At 32.9% G+C, this 20,959-nt stretch overlaps 1 protein-coding gene across 15 annotated transcripts in view; it reads right to left on the reverse strand.

Moving 5' to 3' along the window:
• Positions 1-20,959, reverse strand: part of LOC101898601 (myocyte-specific enhancer factor 2) — a 152,600-nt gene that overhangs the window by 12,175 nt on the left and 119,466 nt on the right. For 5 of the 15 annotated variants that reach the window (XM_005182143.4, XM_059125866.1, XM_005182144.4 and 2 more), the window contains 4 exons: positions 8,217-9,001; positions 5,528-5,731; positions 2,021-2,357; positions 58-156 (listed from right to left, as the gene is read on the reverse strand). In XM_005182143.4, the coding sequence (XP_005182200.1) occupies positions 58-156; positions 2,021-2,357; positions 5,528-5,731; positions 8,217-8,270 (694 nt within the window). In that variant the 5' untranslated portion in view covers positions 8,271-9,001. The remainder of the gene's footprint in view (positions 1-57; positions 157-2,020; positions 2,358-5,527; positions 5,732-8,216; positions 9,002-20,959) is intronic. The other 10 variants (XM_005182142.4, XM_059125869.1, XM_005182141.4 and 7 more) reach the window with 7 other exon arrangements.

The following is a 20,959-nucleotide window of genomic DNA, read 5'->3' on the forward strand; positions in this document are numbered from 1 at the left end:
AATAATTGTAGGAATTGCAAAAAAATGTTATTAATAATAATTATATTAAACGCCCACCTATACCAGGACTTGGCCCCGGACTGGGAGAACCAACAAGCGGCGAATGTGAATGAGGATAACCATTAGACATCTCCAACATAGAACCAGATGGATATACTATTGTTTGTTGTTGTTTTGGTATTAATTGTGGTGATGATGGAAAAAAATATTGAAATGTTTATTTCGTATTGATTTTGTAAAGATGAGTGTGTCAACCAGGATGATGATGAGTAACGTGATGATGATGATGATGATGACGATAATGATGTTTCGATCCACATGGGGTTTTTAAAACAACATGTAATGTAATAATGGTGTTGTTGTTGATGTTGCATTCATTTGTTGTTGTTTTTTTGAGGATGTTGTCGTTGTTTTGATTTGTTGTAGTTGTTGTTGTGGTTGAAAGAAAGAAAAAGAAAATATTTTTTAATAAAAATAAAAAAACCAATAAATTTTCAAATCAAAAGCAGCAATTATTTGCAAGAAAAATGTTTTGGCATATTTTTGTCAGATTTATATGTATTCGAAAAATTCAAAACAATCGTGCAAGATGGAGAGATGAATACATAGAAAATAAAGGAAAGAAGAAGAATAACAAAATTTTGCGAATTGGAGAAAAAAATAATAATATTTGAAATTAAAAAAGACTGGAATATTTAAGAAAATAAAAAAAATAAACATATTTAAAACAAAGCATGCAATGTGGGTTAATTTGGAATGAATGAAAACGGAAGGTTCCAAGTGTCGCAAAAGTCGCAGAAAAAAAAAAATAAAAAAAAATATTTAAGAAACCGTTTCACGTTGGTCGCCAGAACAATTATGTGTAATTACCAAAACATGGCGTCATAGCACAATTTGATAAAAACAATTGAGCACAAGTTAATAAAACATGTATTAAATTCCGATAAAAATCAAGAAAAAGAACGTCAATATACATTTTAGCTTTAAACTTATCTAAAGGACATTTTGAGTTAATGGAATAACATTTTAATTCCCAACCTTACGTTTGGCGCCATTATTACTTAAAAAAACATGGATATTTTTCAAAACATAGGTAAAGATGACTCAAATTTTAACCACAAAACTTGAATTTTATGGAAAATTATATCAATTTTTGTAAATTATTTACAATGCTAAACCCTACGTTGGGCGCCACTGTTAAAATATATTTAATTTCAAAATAAAAAATGAGTTAACTCACATTTTAATATTTATAACCAAAACAAATTGGATTTCGCGCAAAATATCAATAATTTTTGTATGTTATTTAAACTGATAACCCTACGTTTGGCGCCACAATTTGAAAAATTATTAAATTTAAAAAATTTAATTTTGATGTTAGTTAGTCGAACTATTATTTCAAAGTAGCTTCCAAATTTAATTGAAAATTTTAGCCCTACGTTGGGCGCCATTATAACTTAATCGAGTGCAATTTTCATAACATAAGTAAAGTTGACTCAGAATTTAAGCACAAAATTTGGATATTGTGGAAAAGTACATTTTTGTATATTATTAAAAATGTTAAACCCTACGTTGGGCGCCACTGTCTAAAATGTTTATATATTAAATTTCAAAATAAAAAATTAATTTGACTCACATTTTAACATTTATAACCAAAAGAACTTGGATTTCGCGCAAAATATTAACAATTTTTGTATGTTATTTAAACGGATAACATTACGTTGGGCGCCAACGTTAAAAAAAATATTTAAAATTAAATTTTAGACGTCCATAGGACTTTTAAACACGAAATTTAAACAAAACTATCTTTTGCAACACTTAGGTGATTAATGTTAGTTGAAACAAATAAAATGCTATAAAAATAAATAAAATAAAATAAAAAAAATAGTTCAAATAAATCAAATAAAAAACAAGAACACAATGAAACAACAAACACAAAAACTGATAGATTTTTGAAAATAAAAAAAGATGTGTGCTCATTTTCGGTTTTCCTTTCTATGGGCAAACACCCTCTACTAACTTATCAATGACATCCCACCTGAATCCGTTTCCGAACTCGATGGTCGTGGGCTGATATTTGTGTGGGACATTTGTGGACTCGTCTGCAGCATATTATCACCATAGGCACCGGCCACTGGCACTGAGACGGGCAGCGTATAATTCGCATTGGTCATATTCCGGCCCGACGCCGCACCGCCCGCCATTTGGGTGCGATGCATCAGCAGCTGAAAGTCTTCGTCGATTTTATTGTATTTGGCTTCGGTACGCGGCGTCAGAGTGTAATCGGCTTCCTGTTCGGGGGAATCGGGTGACATGACACCGTTCTTGTTCTCCTTCTGAAATGGAGAAGAGAGAATCTATAAATTTTACACAAGGCTTTAGTAAATGTTTTGAATAGTGATGTGATTGAATTAAGTAACGAATAGGAAGTTGCAGTGATTTAAGTCGGGTTTGGGGAGTTGAAGACTAAATTTAATATTGAAAAATTTCAAATTTAAAATTTAAAAAAAAAATTGTAAAATTGTAAAAATATGTTAGCCAAAGAGTAATGTATCTTCACTCCACATTCCCCTCTTAAATCTCTGGCCAAAAATTTGAATTTGAATTCTCAAGCAATGGCGGGGATAGAGTAGCAGCAGCAGTAAGTTTGGGGGGTGAGGGCAAGTAAGTAACACAACTTGTCGAAAATGTCAAAACCTATTCCAGAAAGTTAATAATAACAATAGCATAACAAAACACAAGAGAAAAGGAAAATACCTTGCAAATAATACCCAAGATTAAATATTAAAAAAACAAATACCACGATACAATGTCCTTCCGTAACATTCAAATCAATCAATATTGTTTTTGACATACGCACACTACCTCCTCAAGTTCAAGTCTTAGTTTTCGGGGGCAATTTCCAAAGAATCGTTTTGTATGAATTACTTCGAACCAGTAATAACAAATATAATAAAACCCAACAACAACAGCAAAAACAAAAACAAAATCGTATTAGAACTTTGAACTAGAAAATTTGGGGAGAGAAGAGAATAACACGAAACTTAATGAATTATTCAAAAAGTCCATTTATACAATGACGTACATTGTTGGCGTATACAAAAACAAAAACGTAGGAAAATGCTATTGCACAGTGTTTGGGATAAGAATCGGCTTTGGAGTATTTGGAGAAATCTTAAGATTTCCTAAAAAGGAAATTAAAAAGAATATCCCAGACAAAAAAAAAAAAAAAACAAGGGAACTGATAAGGATTGGTGGCCCTTTCTGAAACCTAGGTATTCCCTTCCTTACACCCCTGGTAAACATTACCATCGTTCTCTACTAATAGACAAATGTTGTTTTTATAAAAACAACAATAAAGGGATTAAGTCTGACACTTTTGCAACAAAAAATTGAAAAAAAAAAACTTATGAAAACTTATTTTACCTTGGGCGCCATTTTCTGTTTCGATTTCTCTTTTGGTATGATATTCATGATTTTTGATTTGATTATGTCACGTTTAACTTGCAATAGGCTCATATTTTCCACTAAGAGAAAAGTCTACATGTTTTTCATAATTTTTCGGAAAATAAGTTTTCTTACCCCGTGGAGCACAGAATGTTCTGATATAGCTCAATATGACTAATATAGATTTTTTTATTCGAAAATTTACCAGAAATATATTACGTATTATTTAATATAATTATTTTAGAAAACTGATTAAAATTGTTGGCCTCTCTTGTTGGGCGCCACTATAAAGTTTTACTATACAATAATAAGAAATTGTTTTTTTTTTTTGGATTTCAGCATAATTTTTTAATAAAAAAATATTTTTTTTTTCAATATATTGAAAGTTTCCATGTTGGGCGCCAATATAAAATTTTATGGTATCTCCACTTAAAATCATTAGAAGTTTATTTTAAATACTATTCCTTCACTAAAAATTATTAACAATTGTTTATATTCTGAATTTGAATATTATGTTTGAGGAAAAATATATTTTTTTCAATTTATTGACAATTTCCACATTGGGCGCCAATTTATTTGTTTAATTTTCCTTTTCTAAAAATCAACAGAAATTGTTTTTATTTTGAAAAATAGATTTTTTTTAATTAAAGGAAATTTCCACGTTGAGTGCCAAAAGAAATATTTACTGTACTCCCAGTAAAAATAATAAAAAATAGTTTTTTTTTTTAAATTTCAACGTGATATTCGATGGAAAATAATTTATTTCAATTTAAAGAAAGTTTTCCATGTTGGGCGCCAATATTAAATTTACTGTATCTCCACTAAAAAATGATTGGAATTGGTTTTTTTTTTCGCAATTTGAGCACGTTTTTGGAGAAAAGATCAATTTTTTTCAATTTAATGAAAGTTTCCACTTTGGGCGCCAATATAAAGTAAAAATGCTAAGAAGTAGTTTTTTTCTGAATTTTAACTTGACATTTAAAAGAAAAAAAATAGTTGAGCGCCAATACTATTTTACTCTTTCCGCTTTTACCCCGCAATGAATCCCAGGGTGAACTCCAAGACCTTTGTTAGATCAAAGATATATTTCGGACAATTAAAAGAAAAATACCATCTTGGGCGCCAAAATGTATATTTTGTACTTGTTTCTTGTCAAGATTATCTTCCTGGCGAAGATGGTTTTGGGGACGGATTGCTTTTTAAATATCGCATAATTTTGTTTTAGTTATGAATCCTATGTTGGACTCCAGTGTATATTTGGTCCCAAGGTAAAACGAAAGGACGTTACATTTTAGACAGTGTTTAAGAAAAAAAGATGTTTTAGGAAATAAATGGCGTTTTAATGTCAGTAAAAACACCACATTAGGCGCCAACATCAACAACATTTCTAGAATATTCCCAGGGTTGAAAAATTTTAAAATTATTTGTTTTCTGTGTTTTTTTTATTTCCTAAACTTGTTTATGCATCCACGTTGGGCGCCAATGAGAAAAAAATACAATGATTAAAATTTTGCTAGGTAGTGGTAAAGAAAAATTTTATTATCAGATCACGTTGGGCGCCAAAATTAATTTTTTTTACTTTAATTGGCGGAAAGATATTCTAAAAGTGAGTTAGACTTTTTTCTTTACTACTAATTTTATCCAATAATTTTTCTTACTTTTACTTGAGCAAAATATTGTTAATCGCTTTTCCTCCTGAGCAAAAGTAGCCAAGTAATTACTTTTTGTTTTCGAGTGTAATTTTTTGAGTTAGATTTTTGCAAAACATATATATAGTTTTTTGTCTTAATGTTTAAGTTTCTAAATTTCAAGTTATATCAACCATAAAATTTTGGATTGTGGGACAATTATTCTCAAGAGGTAAATTTTAAGAACGAGACCCACATTGGACGCCATTTTATGTGGATTACCATTCATAAAAAATTGTTGTATTTGTTTTTTTTAGCACTCAATCTGGGACTATTGCAAATGACTATGAAAAAAAAACCCAATAATAAATTAAAAAAAAAATATATCGAAAGCAAATAACACATGCATAAACTTCAAAAAAAAAAAAAAAAAAAGAAATAGAAAAACTTACCTCTATGATATTTTTGTTGGTTAAAGATTCATGCGGTTCATTGTATTCTGTGTATTTGAGTAGGACTTTGTCCATATCTGTGCTGGCATATTGATAAAGTTTATTGCTCGATGAGAAGATGATCAATGCTATTTCGCAGTCACATAACACCGACAGTTCGTAGGCTTTTTTCATAACGCCAAATTTGCGTTTGTTAAAGGTAACCTGCAAAAAACAAACATGAGCGAAAAATGAGAGAGATAAGAACACATTATTATAAAATTAATCAAAAAAGAAAATATATAATAATTATAAAAATAAGCAATTAATGTAACAAGGGGGAGTTCTGACGTGGTGTGGTGACCCAGAGACAGAAAAAAATTGATTTATTAGGGAATGGTTTTAAATAAATACCTTTTGGAATTTGAGTCACTTGGGCGCCAATAATATTTTTTTAATTAATTTTTTTACATTTTATTTTTGGAGAGACTATAACATGGATTTTTATGAAATGTAAGGGTGGATTTTAAAGAATTTTTCACCAAGACCATTGGGCGTGGAATTTTTAAGATTTTTTTCAGGGTCTATTAAATCATAAAGATCGAATATTTTGTTTTATAAGGACTAATCGATCGGTATTCGTCGATTTTTTAAAATAAAAATGTTAAGGACTTTTAAGGACATTTGACAAGGGGTACAAGAACATTAAGGGGGATTTTAAAAAGGTTAAGGTTTATTAGGCAAGGACTATAAGTGCCGACTTTTGAAGAATTTTTCTCCAAGGACTACAAAAAAAATTTAGAGTAAAAATGGATTTTTCAAAAACTAAAAAAAATGTTAAGGACTATAAGGACATTAGACAAGAAATAAGAGTGAATTTTTAAAGGACTATCATACAATTTAACGTAAATTTGGATCATTAAAGACAAGGACTATAATTGAATTTTATAAATATGTTTTCAAGGACTATTAGGCAACACGTTTTGAAGCCTATTAAAACAGTAATCTTGGGATTTTTAAATAGTTTTTAAGGACTTTTAGCGGATTTAAACAACATTTTCAAGGACCCTTTCGTAATATTTTTTTGGATTTTTGTAGATTTTTTTCAGGGACTCTAGCACCAACTATCGTGTTTTTTCAGAATTTTTTCGAGCACCCTTGGCGTGCATATTTTAAAGATTTTTTAAGGGTTCTTGATGTATAATTTTGGACTTTTGAAGAATTTGTTTCAGGGACTCTCGTCCCAATAAGTGTCTGGCAGTGGCTGAAAATTGGCTCGAGAGCTGAACATATCGTTATATTCTATTCGGCAAATATTGAAAACTGAGCTCGGGGTAAAGTCATTGAAATTCCAAAAAGTGCAAGAACTTACACCGCAACGGAAAGAAAAAAGACTCAAAAGAGCTAAAGAGTTGCTTCGCTTGGACGAAAGTGGTGAACTGCCGAATTTGGTTTTTTCCGATGAGAAAACATTCGCCACAGTTGTCCAGCAGTTTGTAAACAAACAAAATGATCGTGTTTACTTGCCAAAGAGGTCAACTGAAAATGTGCACCTTCGGTTGGTCATCAAAACTCAAGCGCCGGCCATGGTGATGGTGTGGGCCGCCATAACTGCCGATGGTCGCTCTCTGCTCGTATTAATCGACCGTGACATCAGAATAAATGCCGAATATTATCGCAAAAATATTCTGGAGGGTGTATTAAAGCCTTGGGCCCATAAACATTTTGGCCGCAGACCTTGGACATTCCAATAGGACTCAGCACCAACGCACTCTCAAAACGCGCCACCCAAGAATGGTTACAAAATGAGGTTCCTCGCTTCATTTCCAGCGCACAATGGCCACCAAAATCTCCTAATACCAATCCGTGGACTATTGTGTCTGGCGTCTGTTGGAAAGCAAGGTTGGCACTAAAAAAATACCAAAGTGTCGATAACCTCAAGCAGACGCTTCGCCGTTAATGGGCCAAAATACCGCAGAGCAACATTCGGGCAGTGTGTGACGGTTTCATTGGCCGTTTAAAGGTCATAATTCGTGCCAGAGGTGACAAATTCGAGCAAATCTAAACTTATTCTAAAATTTAATGCTATTTCCAAAATTTGTTTTTTTCATTCAAAAAAAAAAAAAAAAAAAAATTAAAAAAAATGTAAAAATTATGACGTTGACTTTGTTGCATTTTTTTTTATCTCACCCTGTATAATGTTATCCCCCGATTGTAATATTCCATAGGTCTTGACAATATTTTCCAATCGAATTGACTTAAACTTATAATTTTAGTAATTTTTAGAGGGGGAACTTTTCTCCTCTTTTCCGGTAATTTTGCCATCTAAACATTCGAAACGCTAAACTACTCTACTTTCATACGCTGCTGGGTTTTCCCGAAATTATTGAAAAAAAAAAAATGCATTTTGTCTGGAATTCTATTTTTTTAAATCTTGGACCAATAATAAATGGTAATTTTTTAAGGAATTCTTTTCATGGACTATCAGACCAAAATTATATATTTTTATAGGATTATTGTATTTTTTAGAATGTTTAAAAAATTTGTTTTTCATGGTCTCTTACACCAATATCCGGAGTAATTTTTGGGACTCAAAATTTTTTGGATTTTTTTCAAAGGCCTTGTGGACCAAAAATTAGGGAGTTTTTTTTACGGACTATTGGTCCTATCATATAATCATTTTCTTTTTGGACTTTGTTTCCACACTTACCTGCCGGTTCCTTTCATCCGTTATACGTGATATTTGAATTTTCTTTCTGCCCATTGTTACTGCTGTTGTTGTTTTTGTTGTTAAGAAAAAATCCTTAAAAGTCCGTGGTAACCGTTTTTGTTCCTTATTAAATTTCTGGAAGGTGAGTATTTGTTCTTTTTCTTAAAAAACCCAGTCTCTAGAGTTTTTTTCTATTATCCTTCTTTTGCTACTGGAATAATATTCTTCACACGGACGCACACCCACACACACACAAATAATGTGTGATGATGTTGCGAAAGAAAGTAGATAGTAGTTTAAAGCTTCTTGAGTGGGTATTGTGTCTGGGGCCTGATTGGACCTTATTGCCAGAACACAAGGTTAATGTCTTTTTTGTTCTTCTTTTTCTTCTCCACAAAATAAAAACAAGTTTTGCAATTTTTTCCAAAAATTCCTATGCTTCTTCTTGTTCTTTCTCCCAAAAAAAAAAAAAAATAGAAGATTTAATTCCGTTGATGCTGTTGCTACTGTGCTATGTCAAAGTTATTTGCTTGGAAAAATTTAAATCTCTCTGCGGCATCATTTAATGGACTGGTTGACTGGTGGCAATGTTCTGAGAAGCAATTATTTACATAATTCTTTATGTCTTCAGGAGCTGAGGTTTTTGTGCTATGTTGCTTCTGGTACTTATTCTTCTGTTTCGTGGGTTTTTCCTATAAAATTTGTTTGTGGACGGTATAAGTTGTATGTGTTCTTCTTAAGCGTTCAATATTTCCAAAAAAAAAAAAAAAAAACAGAAAAGTTTCCTGGAAAGACAAACGAAAAAAATATATTATTTTTAAGTACTAAATTATTAAAATGCTAAAAAAAGTTATTGAAAATTGTTTTATAAATATTTCAATTTTTTATTAAAAATTCATAATTAAAATAAATTGAAAAGCTTCCTTCCCTTTTGGGGGCTTCCGCGTGCCAGACAGATTTAAATACCATCTTCCTTTATACAAACATATAGTTATGAAACCAAAAAGTAAAGCCTACTTTCAGGCTCCTTGGAAACCAATTAATATAATTTATACGCACAATTGTTGTTAATCATGCTTTGCTTGGCTTCGTTTTAAATAATAGTAATTAAAATTAAAATGATTTAAAAAATGCCTTTAAACTTTCCATTTTTCCCAAACTTTATCATTTTCCAAAAATTATATTTAGTTCAAATGTGTGTCTCTGTTCTTCAGTTTTCCTTCACGCTTGGTTGAGAATACATACTTTTCCCTGTCCTCAAAGGATAGCTATGTATGTGGTATATATTTTCAAGGTTTATGGTTGAATGCACAAGTTCAATGAACTTCACTTTTCCCCATTCCCCAACCACTCATCTCCTACCAAAAGCCACCCACCTCCATAATCCATTCAACGAAAACATGGAGTGTTACTGTTACTTTCTTTATCCAAACAACCTCCCCCCCCACCATCTACTCCCAATTTCTGTTTTGTTGCCCCTTCCCTTTGTCATACGCTTTGATTGTCAATAGACACAAGAACAACAACAACAAAATATACTTTATAATTTATTTATATAGAAAATCATTGGATTGGAGTGGAAGAAGAAAATAAGAGACGGGAACAATGTAATTGACCCAAATAGCTTATTCGTCTATTCGTTCAGCTTGGGTAACTCTTGGAGTTCCTCTGGCGTAGGTGTGACATTTTCATAGACATTTCTTTAAAGTTTAATGTAACTGGCCATGGAAGGGTTATTTGAAATATCAAAGTTATGTTATTTGGCAATTTTTTCGAATGTATGTAATTTAATATTTGGGGTCAGCCATGGGGGATATTTAAAATTTCTTATATTGTTTAAAGAAGTTCTGATGTTTGCTTTAAAATGAAAAAAATACACATCTTCAAGGAGTCTTATAGGGATATTTGAAGAGTTCACACTGAGTAAAACAATTTAATACATTCCAGATAGAATGCTGTTAAAAAAGTTTTAAGGACTGGACTCTTGGGCAATAATCGGGATTGTGAAAATTTTTTTCAGGGATCCCTGAATGTGTGACAAATTTAATATATTTTTTAAACAAACGCCATAGTTTTTAGATTTTTTTTTAATTTTTTTGAATGAAAGCAAAAAATGTCGGAAATAGCATTAAATTTTAATATAAGTTTAGATTTGTCCGAATTGGTCACCTTTGGTACGAATTATGGCCTTAAAACGACCAATAAAATCGTTACACGCTGCCCGAATGTTGCTCTGCGGTATTTTGGCCCATTCCTGGCGAAACGCTTGCTTGAGGTGATCCACACTTTGGTGTTTTTTTAGTGCCAACCTTGCTTTCCAAAGTACTCCAGACACAATAGTCCAACGGATTGTTATCCGGAGGTTTTGTTGGCCATTGTGCGCTGGAAATGAAGCGAGGAATCTCATTTTGTAACCATTCCTGGGTGGCGTGTGCTGAGTCCTGTTGGAATGTCCATGCTCTGCGGCCGAAACTTTTGCTTGTCCAAGGCTTTAATACATCCTCCAGAATAGTTTCGCGATAATATTCGGCTTATATTTTGATGCAACGGTCGACTGTTATGGCGGCCTACACCATCACCATGCCCGGCGCTTGAGTTCTGATGGCCAACCGAAGGTGCACATTTTTAGCTGACCTCTTTGGCCAGTAAACACGATCATTTTGTATGTTTACAACTGCTGGACAACGGATGTTTTCTCATCGGAGAAAACCAAATAGCACTACTTTCGGCAAAGCGAAGCAACTCTTTAGCTCTTTTGAGTCTATTTTCTTCCTGTTGCGGTGTAAGTTCTTGCACAATTTTGGAATGGCTTTACCCCGAGTTCATTTTTCAATATTTGCCGAATGGGATATTAGGATATGTTCAGCTCAGCACGAGTCATTTTTCGGCCACTGTGACGTAGGTTTCGATCAAGTTGCTTCATTAATTTCCGAACCATTTCTGCTGAGGTTGCTGTTTTCTTCCGTCCACTTCCTTGACATATGTCGGGCTACGCTACCAGTATCACGGTAACGGGCGATGGTACGGGACACAAAAGATTTATTCACATTTAAATGCTGGAGTGCTCTAGCGATAGCCACTTGTGGTTTTCCAGCTAAATTTAAAGAAATCACACTATCACGCTTGAATTCCATCACGAACAACTCTTTCTATGGAAAATTCTCACCAAAATGCTTTTGTACGCTTGTAAAAAATATAATGAACTGTCACTGGAATAATTTTAACAGCTATCGGACGAGTGGCTTAGAAATGACAGAAGTCTGAAGTTGGTTGCAATTTTTTCATCTCACCCTGTAGGTCCACCGTTTGATGCAGCTCTAATATTAAGATAATCCCATTATTTTAGTTATTCTGGGGGACTTGAAAATATTTTCCAATCGATTTTGCTTTAACCATTTTTTTCCAAGAACCTCAAGTTTTTTAAAGGCTTTTTCAAGAAGTCCACTGTGGATTTTTTAAAGTTTTTTTTTTTTTTCGAGGACCTTATCATTTTATTTCATATAGTTTCAAGAACTCTGTCAAGAATTTTTTAAAGAATATCTTCCTTTTTTTAAGAAATTCGTCATTTGAAGAAACTCTTTAAAATATTCTCGATAGAGTTCTTGAAAATAATTAACTATCATGTGTTATAATCCCTTTGGTTGTGAAATGATTTTTTTGAACAATGAGAACTATACCAACGATTCTGGATGTAAGCCAAAGAATTCTAAAAATGTCAAAGCCCTATTCTAAATATACAAAATATATCTCAAACTATACGGGGTCCGTTTTTATATGGTATACAGAGCGTATTTTGTGTAAAGAGGTCCATGAAGGGCTGCTCTATAGTTCGGTTATCCTGAAGATGCTTTCTATACACACAAAATTTTTTTTTTATGTTTTTTCCTTGGCCTCTTTGAGTTAGGTTTGACTACCCCAAAATCCCATAAAATATTTATTTAATATTGTACACAAAAGAACTCCTGTTGCGAATAATTTCCATCGCACGTGCTGGCCCTCAAGAGCTTTTACAATACTCACACACAGAAAGTTTCCCTTACCAACTCAATAATACAATGATTGGCTAAAACATGTAAAGACATCCAGGTTCTCTTCTATGGCAAGAAATTTGCTCTCTTCTCTAGAGTTTTTCAAACAACATCCCCCCCCCAATCTCCAATAAGGAAACCTAAAATATTTTTTGGGCAGAGAAAACGTTGTCAAGCTTCCGTTCATTTATTCTCTGCTTCCGGAGTTTCGCAATTTGTTTAGTATTGTTGTAGTTGTCGAATTTGTTGTCTTCATGTTTGTTTTTTTGTTATTGTATGACTTCAATTGTTGGAATTTTTGTTTACTTCATTGCCTCGATTGCCAAGGGTGGCTTACTCAGAGGGAAAATTTGATTAGTGTTCCTGTTGCTGAGTGCCAGTGGGTTTTTTTCTCCTGGTTGTTGTTGTTGTTTTCAATATTGCCTATGGCAGTGGTGCCAGGATACATAAGGATATCAATGCCATGACAAACATTAATAGAAAAGATGTTATAAAGGCCAAGAATTAGACATTTTTTGACTTCAATCTCATTCTCTTTTTTCTTCTCTTCTTTCTCTCTATGGTTACGAGTTCGGAAAATACATTTTTTTGTATTCAAAAATTGATGGACTACCTCAATTTTGTTGTAGCTTTCTGAAGCATGTTATGGATGGTAGATTTAAATATAGAAAACATTGATAGGGATTAGGAGTAAAAAGAAAAAAAAAACGGAAAGTCTAAGAGAAAATCAAATTAAGACAAGCTGTAATTTCGGTTGGACCGAACTTTGAATATCCTCCACCAATTGGAATAAATTCGGAAATTAAAAAATGCAAGTAAAGAAGAAGAAAAATCTGCCGAACTTTGAATACCCTCCACCATTTCGAACGAATATGAAAATTTTCAAAAAAAAAATTATAATAAATAAATAAATAAAAATAAATAAATAAATTGGGTAAAAATTTTGTTAAAATCTTAAGATTTAGCCGTTATGTCTATTGAAGACGTGGACCTACATAGGTAGCTTTTGTCATAAGCCATTACAATATTCAAATACGAAACTTGAAACAAAAACTGGGGACTAATGTAGCTAAAATCATCAAAATTCTTAGTACAGGGATGTACTGATATATGGAGTATGTATGAAGACCTGAACCTGCATAGACAATTTCCTGTCACAGACTTAAGTACCTATTAGGAACTTCAAATACGAAATTTCAAAAAATTTCGGTGAATATTGTACCTAAAATCGTCCGAATACCGAGTATTGGGAGATACCGTTCTATGGAAGCTATACGCAGACGTGGACCTGCACCGGCAATTTTCTGTCATGAACTGTAGTTCTCATTACGAAATCTAAATATGAAATTTGAATCCACTCCGGTGAATAATGTCGCTAAAATCATCAAAATACTGAATATAGGGAGGTATCGTTCTATGGAGGTCATGCGAAGACCTAGAGCTGTATAGACAATTTTCTGTCATAGACTGTAGTATCCATTACAAACTTCAAATACGAAATTTGAAACAACTCCGGTGAATAATGTCGCTTAAATCATCAAAATACCGAATATTGAGAGGTATCGTCTTATGGGGGCTATACGAAGACGTGGTCCTGTCTACGAAGAACTAGAGCTGTGTAGACAATTTTTTGTCATGCGCTGAAGTACCCATTACGAATTCTAAATACTTGAAATAACTCCGGTGAATAATACCCCTAAAATTCTCAAAAAATCGAATATCGGGGGTACCCTTGTATGAACGCTAGATGATTTCGTGGACCTATATAGACATTTCTCTTCTAGGGGGTAAAGTGGTAACTTGTAGTATGGATTTTTAGACAACTCAATTGAAAAATGTAGCTGAAATTATTAAAATGCAGAATACTGGGAGATACCGTTATGTGGGGGATATACGATATCGTGGACCTATATAGACAATGCTCTTCCAGGGTGTGAAGTACTCAGTAAGAACTCCTGTTGTGAATTTTCACGCAATTTCATTCAAAAATGTGGCTACAATCATCAAAATACCTAAGGGGGGAGGGGGATAACGTTATATGGGGACTATACGTTATCGTGGACCGATATAACCCATCTTCGAACTCGCTGCAGACAAAATACTGATCTGTGCGCCGCCAGACAATTTATAAATAAAAAGAATTTGGTTTTCTGAGAAAAAACATTTGGGCTAAGAAGTCCCCTATTGTCCGTTGAGAAGAAACAACTTCTCCTGAGTATTACTACTTTTTTACTTTCAGAACCGTAATCGTCGAAATCAAATTTTTGAAGGGTTCTCAAAGCTTTAAACATGAGACACCATAATTATATTTTTAAGGGGTCTATACCTGAATATAAGTATAATTACATTTTTGGAAGGATCATAGCTCGACTGTTGGATTTCTTTCTATCAATGTTTTTATACCCTACACCACAGGGTGGTCAGGGTATTATGTCTTTGTGCATTTGTTTGTAGCAGGCAAAAGGAAACGAGATAGACCCATAGTTCCTTTTGATGATCTGCATAGAATCACATTCTGAGTCGATTTATGCATGTATTTTTGTATACAAAGTACAGTTCGCATTTATTGCCCTATCCAGATGAAATTTTGCACAAATCATTTGTTTGGCCCACGGACGAACCCTATTGAAATTGGAGATAATCGGTCAAAAATTTAGATATAGCTCCCATATATATCTTCGTCCGATTTGCCTTTTATTGTTCACCAAACGTGTAATATCAGTCCGAATAGTATGAAATTTTGCACGTACGATCAGATTAAACCTCAAAATAAGTATGCCAAATTTCATCGAAATCGGTTCAGATATGGCTATAGCTCCCATATATATTGTTCATCCGATTTGTTATTTTTGTCCTCCACAGCCACAGTAATATGCACTCTGTAACAACAATATTTGGGGAAATATATCAAATACAGCTCAGAAACACCTTTGCTAAATTTTATCGAGATCGGTTCAGATTTGGATATAGCTCCCATATATAACTTCGTCCGATTTACCTTACCATTGTGCACCAAACGTCTAGTATTTGTCCAAATTGCATGAAATTTGGCACTTACCACCGAATTGAGTCTAGAAGCTAGTATGTCAAATTTGGTGAAGATCGGTTCAGATATAGCTATAGCTCCCATATATACTGCTCATCCGATTTGTCATATTTGTTACCCACAACGGAAATATGCACTCCGTAACAACGATATTCAGGGAAATATATAAAATACAGCTCAGAAATATCTTTGCCAAATTTTATCGTGATCGGTTCCGATTTGAATATAGCTCCCATATATATTTTTATCCGATTTCAAATTAATTGTGCACCAAATGGGCAATACATGTCCGAATTTAAAAGATACAAATGCTTCGGCATATTTAGTCCTTTGAATTTTAAATTATAATTATAATCATAGCGTGTATGATTGAATTCTCCCATAAAAACTTTTAATTGTTATGCGCAGCTCTACTAAATTAGCAAAGTGGTATAGGGTATGATAAAGTCGGCCCCGCCCGACTTTAAGACTTTCTTTACTGGTTTAAGATTAAAAACGTAGATTTGTAAGCAATGTTCTTGACAGTCCTCTCAAGCTCTAATTTATTTATATTTGCCGATATCATTTTGAAAATATTGACCATACCTACGCCAATGTCTCTTGGGACAACGTAGAAAAATACAATTGTTATTCATATAATTTATTCTTCTTTTTCCTATCCTTTGGAACACAAATATACACCAACACACACACACAGTTAAGAAGCTTATGACTTGTTACTTCTTAGTTTCAACTTTGTTGTTTAGAACTTTAAGGATAAGTGGAGAAAGTCTATAGCTGGTGAATAAATTATGGCCGACATATGGCTACACACTTTGGAATTCACATACTACTACATGCAAACATACACACAAACACACACACACATGTGTATGTATGGGTATTGTAGCGAACGCATTTACTCTAGAACATTACAATACATTAATTGACGTCAAGGTGAAGGTTATAGCATGCTTGTTGTTGTTTGTGTTATTCTGGTGGACACGGGGGGTTCGAAAAAGGATTTAAATGGGAAAAACTAAAAAAAGATTGTAGTAACAAAATTTCAGAAGTTTTATTTTTTTTTTGAAAAGTTTTTCTATGAAACAATTTTCAAATGTATTTTTAACGGATCATTAGATCAATAATCGCGCTTTTACCATTTTTTTTAATGTAATTTTTTAAGATGTATTTGAGAAATAATCATGGATTTTGTAAAAACTATTTTTAAAAAATATTTTATCTTGGATCGATTATATTTAACAAAGGACTATTTGAGAAATAATCGTCGATTTTCGAAATAATCCTTTTCAAGGACTTTTAGACTTTGGACAAGAATTCTGAATTTTTAAAGGATTTCTTTGAAGGATCTATCCACCAAAGGTCGTGGATATTTAAAGAGTTTTTCAAGGACTTTTAGACCAATAATCCTGGATTTTTTAATTGATTTCTTTTAAGGATCCTTTCCCCAATAATCGTGGATTTTTAAAATTTTCTCAAAGACTTTTAGAGCAATAATGAAAAATGAACTTTTTGAGAGAGTTTTTTTTTTTCAATGACTCTTGGATCAATTATTGTTGATTTTTTAGGACCCTTGCTTCAATACTGAGGGACTTTTTGAAAAATTTTTTAAGATATTCAATAATAGGAGATTTTTTAAAGATTTTTTTTTTCGTGGACCAATAATCGTTCATATTTTCAAAGATTTCGTTGGCCACCTTTGGCTCAATAATATGGATTTTTTATAGAGATTTTCTTTAAGGATTCTTGGACCAATAATCGTAGAAGAAGTATTTTTAGGACTTTTGGTTCAATAATCGAATGGTTATCAGAGAATTTAGCGTAATTTTTTTAAGGACTACATATGCCTAAAACCTGGATTTTTAAGTCTTCTTTTTGAAGGACTATTAGTCCCCTTGAGCTTGGATTTTTAAGAGAATTTTTTTTGAAAGACTATTAGTGCTTAGACCTTGAATTTTTATCGAAGGACTGCCAGTGCCTTGAGGAAGGATTTTTAAAGAATTTCTTCGAAGAACGCAGTACTAAGAGGTCGTTTGTTAAAGACTGTTTTCGAAGGAATATCGGTGGCTTTAGCGTATTTTTTTGTGAGTGCCTTGAGCGTGGATTTTGTAAAAGAATTTTTTTTTTCAAAGGATTATCAGTGCTTAGATCTTGGATTTTTATCGAAGGACTGTCAGTACCTAAATAATTCTTTTTAAAGAATTCCTTCGAGGGACTCAGTATGAGCAGGTAATGATGTAATAAAAAATGTAGCATTTAAAAGATTTTTTTGAAAGACTTAGACCTTGAATATTTGTCGAAGGATTGCCAAGGTACTGAGAAAGCATTTTTTTTTTAAATTTTTTCGAAGGACTCAGTACTAAGAGGTTGTTTGTTAAAGACTGTTTTCGAAGGAATAATAGTGCCTATAGCGTAATTTTTTCAAGGGACTATCAGTGCCTTGATCGTGGATTTTTTAAAAGAAATTTTATCGAAGGATTATCAGTGATTAGATCTTGGATTTTTATCGAAGGACTGTCAGTACCTTAAGGATTCTTTTTAAAGAATTCCTTCGAAGGACTTAGTACTTTGAGATTGTTTTTAAAATAATGTTTTCGAAGGACAATCAGTACCTTGAGCGTGAATTATTTGAAGAATTTTTTTGAAAGGACTATCAGTGGCTTGGAGGGACTATTAGTGCCTTAAGTAAAGATTTTTTAAATACTTTTTTCGAATCATTGCCATGACTATCATTGCCTTAAGCCTGATTTTTTTTTGGAGGACTATCATTCCCTTGGGATGGATTTTTCCAAAGAATTTTTCTAACGGACTATCAGTATCTTAAGCCTGATTTTTTTTTTCGAAATACTATCAGTTCCTTAAGAGTGCATTTTTTTGCGTTGACCTTAAATATTTAAAGACTTTCGTCGAAGGACTGTTAGTTCCTTGAGAGAGGTTTTATTAAGAACTTTTTCGAAGGACTATCATTGCCTTAAGCCTGAATTTTTTTCGGAGGACTGTCAGTACTTTTGGATGCATTTTTTCTAAAGGACTACCAGTGCCTTGAGCCTGAATGTTTTTCGAAATACTATCAGATTCTTAAAATTGTATTTTTTAAAGATTTTTTCGAAGGACTATCAATGCCATGAGGAAGATTTTTCAGGAAATTTTTCTAAGGACTATCAGAGTTTTTAGCGTGGATTTTTTAAAGATTTTTTTTTCATGAACCATCAGTGAATTTGGCCTTAATTTTTCGAGGGAAATTCTAAGGAGTATCAGTAAAGATTTTTTTTCAAAGAAGTACCAGTGCCTTTATGGTGGATTTCTTTAAGATTTTTTGCATAGGACTATAAGTGCATGAGCGTTTATTTTTTAAGCATTTTTCCAAAGGACTTTTCGTGCCCGTGTCGTGGATTTTTTTTAAGAATTTTTTCAATGGACTAACGTTCCCATGTCGTGAATTTTTTCAAGTATTTTTGGAAAGGTTTACAGTACCCCAAGCTTGGATGATAACGAATTTTGTCGAAGGACCACATGTGCCTATCAGCGCCTCGAACGTTTTTTTTTAATTTTTTTCGATGGAATATCAATGCCTTGAAATTTAAACTTTTTTAAGATTTTTTCGGAAATAATCGTAAATTATTTATTTTTTCTTCCAACGGCTTTGCGATGAATAATCGTGAATTTATTAGAAACTATCAAACAATGGAAAGCCCACAATTTTCCTTAACTAGGAAAATGTTTTGAAAAATTATTGTTTTATTCTTAACCACTTTGCAGGCAATTCCAAAACAGGGAGCTGGTGTTTGGTATTTGTTTTTTTCCTCCTTTAACTTTCTACTTCCGTTTGTTTGAAAGCCATAAATTTCAACATTATTACACATTTACATATAGCTTTGTGGTTGTGTAGTTGTTGCTGCTTTCGCATACGAGGTTTCCTTACATTTTGCGTTTATTATTATTTGGTGTTTCTTTTCCTCATTTCTATTGGGTTTTCCCTGTTTTCCTTCTCTCCCCCAGCAGCAGTATTTGCATTTGTCACTGTGTGGCTGATAACAAATATTTGCTGGGGTTATTGTTATTGATTTTTTGTAATATCTGTTGAGAAACACAACGAAAAACACGATAATACAAAACGCATTTTATTGTCAGATACACGTGTGCCAAGTGGAGGAGGATGAATTCAAACAACATACTAAGGGGAAAAATATGTTGACCTCCTAAAGGTAGACTTTAATCAGACAATATATAATAAACAAACAGTGAATAATATAAATGATATTAATAAGTAATTGCACCTTAACCCTTAGAGTGGACTTTAATCGTTGAATATCTGGGAAGTTTGTAAATAACCTCAAAATATGACAAATATAAACACAAGTACGTACTTGCGCCTAAAAATATACTTCACTTTTATCATAAACTGAGATTTGTGCGTTTGAATATTTGATTTATCGCTTTCCATTGATTAATATGGGCAGGTAATGATGTAATAAAAAATGTAGCATACATTAAGGCGATAAACATATACCTTAAATAAATAAAACAATATCAAAGGTATTCTGGATATGCAAGACCGACTGAGGGTTGGATTTGTTTAGAAGGACTAATGGAGGATATTTTTAAAGATTTATATTGAGGTGTAATTTTTTTCAAGATTTTTTTAAAGGCCTCTGAGGGTAATTTTGAAGTTTTTTTTAAAGATTTTTAAAAAGCCTAACAGGGTTTTATTTTATATTTTTACAGCATTTCAAAGGCCTATCTGGGTTTTAAGCGTGCATTTCTTTAAGGAAAATTTTCAATGACCCATCAGAGTTCTAAGTGTTTTTTTAAAGAGCTACCATCGATCTAAGCACCGTAACGAATTTAAAAATCTGATTTTGAAGAATCAAACTCGGTTTTTCTTAAAGAGTTTGTTAAAGGTTTTTTAGGAAATTTTTCAAAGATTTTTTGAAGGACCCAACATGGTTTCTTAACGCCTACAATTTTTTCAGAATATTTTGAAGAAACCTATAATAATTTTTTGAAAGAATAAGGGTGGACCTTTTAAATATTTTTTGAAGTATCCATCGAATATTTATTGGAGAGTTTTTCAAGAGTTTTTTAAGGTTTATTTGAAGTACCCCAATGTTGTTTTTAAAACACCCTCCAGAATATTTTCGGCATTTATTCTGATGCCACGATCGATGAATACGAGCGGAGAGCGACCATCGGCTGTTGTGGCGGCCCACATCATCACCCTGGCCGAGTTCTGGTGACCAACCACTTTTTGAAATTTCAACGGCTTTACCCCGAGCTCATTTTTTAATATTTGCCGAATGGAATATTGCGATATGTTCAGCTCACGAGCCATTTTTTGCCCACTGCGACGCGGGTTTCGATCTAGTCGCTTCTTTACTTTTCAAAACATTTCTACTGATGTTGCTGTTTTTTTCCGTCTACTTCCTTGACGTCGGGCTACGCTACCAGTCACCAATCACGGTAATGTGCGATGGTACGAGACACAAAAGATTTAATCACATTTAAATGCTGGAGTGCTCTAACGATAGCCACTTGTGGTTTTCCAGCCAAATATAAAGAAATCACACTACCACGCTTGAATTCCGTTACGAATAACTTTTTTTCTGGAAAGTTCGCACCAAAATGCTTTTTTGCGCTTGTAAACAATATAATGAGCTGTCACTGGAATC

This window comes from Musca domestica, unplaced genomic scaffold (assembly GCF_030504385.1).
Source record: "Musca domestica strain aabys unplaced genomic scaffold, Musca_domestica.polishedcontigs.V.1.1 35, whole genome shotgun sequence".
NCBI lineage: Eukaryota > Metazoa > Arthropoda > Insecta > Diptera > Muscidae > Musca > Musca domestica.